This window comes from Dendrobium catenatum, unplaced genomic scaffold, assembly GCF_001605985.2.
Source record: "Dendrobium catenatum unplaced genomic scaffold, ASM160598v2 original_scaffold_222848, whole genome shotgun sequence".
Lineage (NCBI taxonomy): Eukaryota > Viridiplantae > Streptophyta > Magnoliopsida > Asparagales > Orchidaceae > Dendrobium > Dendrobium catenatum.
The window spans coordinates 1-3,444 of record NW_021541258.1 but is presented as its reverse complement, the minus strand read 5'-3'; the positions used below and the strand labels follow the sequence as shown (position 1 = coordinate 3,444).

At 36.2% G+C, this 3,444-nt stretch overlaps 2 protein-coding genes across 2 annotated transcripts; one reads left to right on the top strand and one right to left on the bottom strand.

Moving 5' to 3' along the window:
• Positions 1-17: 17 nt before the first annotated feature.
• On the top strand, positions 18-2,891 carry LOC110099237 (putative HVA22-like protein g). The gene is made up of 6 exons (XM_028692529.1): positions 18-109; positions 207-305; positions 396-452; positions 937-1,000; positions 1,103-1,300; positions 2,362-2,891. Exons 1-6 carry the CDS (start codon positions 78-80, stop codon positions 2,737-2,739), a joined length of 828 nt encoding a protein of 275 aa, XP_028548362.1. The 5' UTR covers positions 18-77; the 3' UTR covers positions 2,740-2,891.
• On the bottom strand, positions 2,786-3,436 carry LOC110116363. The gene has a single exon (XM_020849906.2). The coding sequence runs from the start codon at positions 3,396-3,398 to the stop codon at positions 2,904-2,906; it is 495 nt and encodes a 164-aa protein (XP_020705565.2). The 5' UTR covers positions 3,399-3,436; the 3' UTR covers positions 2,786-2,903.
• Positions 3,437-3,444: the final 8 nt, after the last annotated feature.

The window sequence follows — 3,444 nt, the reverse complement described above, 5'->3', positions numbered from 1 at the left end:
TCTTTTTTTTATATATAGGGCTTTAGAGAAGCCATATAGTAGTTGCTTCAGGGGGAGGAAATGTTAAATTGGTCGCAATGATGGGAGGCTTTCTCACCAGAGTTTCTATGTAAGTGATTATGAGTTGAATGATTTATGATGAGGTTGTTGTAGTCTTCTGTAACTTTTGATTTGAGAGATCGACATTGTCTATTTTACTCGTACAGCATGATTCTTGGATATGCCTATCCGGCATATGAATGCTACAAGACTGTGGAATTGAATAGGCCGGAAATTGAGCAGCTGCTGTTTTGGTGCCAGTACTGGTTGGTGATTGTGCTTTGTATCCTGTCCCTCGCTTGATGTGTCAACAAACACAACGTAATTTTAAATTTTCTCTGTTTCTTGTTTCTCAGGATTTTAGTTGCTGTTCTGGCTGTTTTTGAGAGAGTTGGAGATGCTCTCATTTCATGGTAATAATCATGTCCATTTTAGTCAGTTACGTATTGTGTGATGAATAACTGGCATAGGAAAATGAAAAACGAATTTGGCTTAGAATATTCTTATCAAATTTGAGTTACCTAATAAATTTATTTTGAGATGAGTGTACTATATGACTAATTAATTAAAATCCAACTCATCTAAAAGCAAATCTAATGAATATAAGATTCTTCTTGATAAAATTTTGATTAGGATATTGTGATCTTAATTTTTTTCTTAAAGAAATTCTTAGTTATACATGTTAAATGATAATAAAAAACAACCTCTCTATAATATTAGACTATGTCTTGTTACTCCCTCAGATAAGAATAGGTAGGAGTAGAGTTACTATTGAACAGAGTTTAACCAAGTTTAGCTTAACTTATCGGAATTCATCATTCTGGCTGACCTTGTACTTGAAATCAAATTGATTAACAAATTTGGATTATTTGACATGCATATTCTTTTTTACTGAAGGTTGCCTCTGTATGGCGAATTTAAATTGGTTTTCTTTGTATATCTTTGGCATCCTAAAACAAAGGTGAGTTGTATATTTCTATGGTGTAATTTCATTATTGCTTAATTTTACTATTTATTTCATATGCTGCATAGTTGAATGTGATCATGTTGGAAATCATTTCAGGGGACGACATATATTTACAGCACCTTCATCCAGCCTTATATGTCTAAACATGAAAATAAGATTGATCGTACTCTACTGGAGTTGAGAACACGAGCTAACGATTTAGCTTCCCAGTATTGGCAAAATGTTTTGAGCAATGGACGGTCATGGTTTTTGACGATCTTGCAGTATGTTGTCTCGCAACCATCATCAACTACGGTACGCCATATTGACGTATCAATCATACATAAGTAGATAACTAGATATGTTGAATCTTTCAAACTAAAATAATTGTTTTAAAGGAAATAATATAGTTTTGTGGCTAGTTCTATATGCTTTTGTCATTCATACCGTTCTACTCAGGTTTAAATTCAACATGTCATCAATAGCTCGTTTGACATTGGGGGATTTACATAATAAACTAGTTGAAAAAGGATAAAAATTTACTGAGAGATTTACATACTTTTCACAAAATTATTTATATATCTAACACAAATCTTTATATTTATTCATAAATTTTTATGTAATTATTATATATGTAAATAGAAATGTTTTAAGTGCCAGATATACAAAGACATAAGAATTATATGATATTCATGTAAATCCCCAAAATTTTATTTATTTCTGAGAATATTTATGTGCCCTTTATTTTTCCATGTTGTTATAAATCTTAATGAATTTCGTTGAAAACAGGTGACTTTAATGAATTTTGTTTTACAGAAAAAGCCATGGTTGTAGGCTGTAGCTCCTTTGTTAGTTCAGGACATGAGAAATAGTTTATTCAATTAGCTTATTATTATTAAGGAAATAGACTAAATTTAGATCATCGGAACGGCATCACTTATGGGGTCAAAAATCATATTCCCTCTCACAATGTGTAATATTCATTTAGTTATCAACAATTCTCATGTTGCTGACCTCTCCTTCCATCTCATTGGAGTATTCAGTCATGCATTGCTCTTTCTGCTTTCACAAAACTCACACGCCACATTTTAACTTTGTGAAACACTTCAATTTCCAACAGTGTTGGTTCACTTGGCTTCACGGGCATAGAGAACTCACCTGTAAAGCAACCCATCTATCTTCGGAGACTTAGGTTTTGGTTGTGACAGCTTTTTTATAGATTTTTAAAACAGATTTTTAGTAAAAAAAAATTAATTTTTATACTAAAAAATAGTCCCAAATGGAGCCTTAGATGGCTTTCTTACTGCTCTTAATCTTATGTGTTTAAGTAAATGTAGAGTTTTCGAGTTCCTCTTATCTCTGCAATGGCTCAACAGGAACCAAGACACGCTGATCATGCATCTACAGCACCAGCTAACGAAACAGAGCAACCATTAGCTTCCCAGCAGCAGAAGACTGAACAAACCAACCCCGTTTTAATCAAGAAACCAGAGAAGGTGAAGACTGACAGCAGCTCAATCTCTCCTTCCTCGGCCTTATCCAAACCAGCGCAAGGCCCTGCCTCTACAAGGTCCAGTACTTCTTCTCACCATCCTCCTCCTCCTCCTCCACGTAATGAAAAGCTCATTCAAGAGAATCTCGCCTCAACAAATAACCATAACTCCGAAGAAACCAAACAAGAAGAACCAATTCACACAGTTCGTCGTCTAAGGATCAGGAAACGAGTTGCCACAACAGCCAACTCAGTTCATTAGACTAATATATATTATTATCATCCTCTACTCTGGCTAAATAGCATAAATGATTATAAACTCCGCACGGAAAATCCATTAAACTAGTCGAAGTTTATTTCCACTATTACATTTTAAGAGGAATAATCAAAATCATTAGATTTAATTTTTTTTTTTCTTTCAAATATCTAACCGTCTTTGAAGATGGAGGACGGAGAGAGAGGGGAAGAGTCCAGCTGATAGAGGCCGAGAGATGGGCCAACAAAGCGGAAGAGAATCCACGCGCCGATGACAACGAAGATGGAGGCGTAGGCCAACTTATTGAGCCAAAACAGCACTCCTTTCTCTCCCAGGTAAAGCTCCAATGCCTTCTCTGAAAGTCTCATTTCCTCCCATTTCTTCGCGGGTTTTGGTTCTTTCTGCAAGTTTTTTTCTTCCTGCTTCTGCTTCTCTTGCTTGGCTTGTTGTCTTTTCGACCGAGCTCTGTATCTGATGTTGAGAGTGGTGGGAGATTGGGTTTCCTTTGTTTTGCCATTGCTGCTGCTGCTGCTGCTGCTATCTTGAGAATTGTTGTTGGGGGAGAGTGTTGAACAGAGGATGGAGGGTTGTCTGGGAATTCTTGGACAGGGAGAGGGGAAGTGAAGCTTGGAGGGGAAGGGGGAGAGGATCAGTTTGGCCTCCATTTTCTGGATTGTTCCTCTTCAATTTGTGTGGTCCGTAGGCCTTTCT

What these genes read in the sequence shown, in the direction of transcription:
- LOC110116363 (XM_020849906.2), bottom strand. Translation starts at nt 3,398, where the DNA reads ATGGAGGCCAAACTGATCCTCTCCCCCTTCCCCTCCAAGCTTCACTTC.
- LOC110099237 (XM_028692529.1), top strand. Translation starts at nt 78, where the DNA reads ATGATGGGAGGCTTTCTCACCAGAGTTTCTAT. An exon ending in TTTCTCACCAGAGTTTCTAT is followed by an intron (nt 110 to 206) that starts GTAAGTGATTAT and finishes TTACTCGTACAG; the next exon opens with CATGATTCTTGGATATGCCT. An exon ending in TTTGGCATCCTAAAACAAAG is followed by an intron (nt 1,001 to 1,102) that starts GTGAGTTGTATA and finishes AAATCATTTCAG; the next exon opens with GGGACGACATATATTTACAG.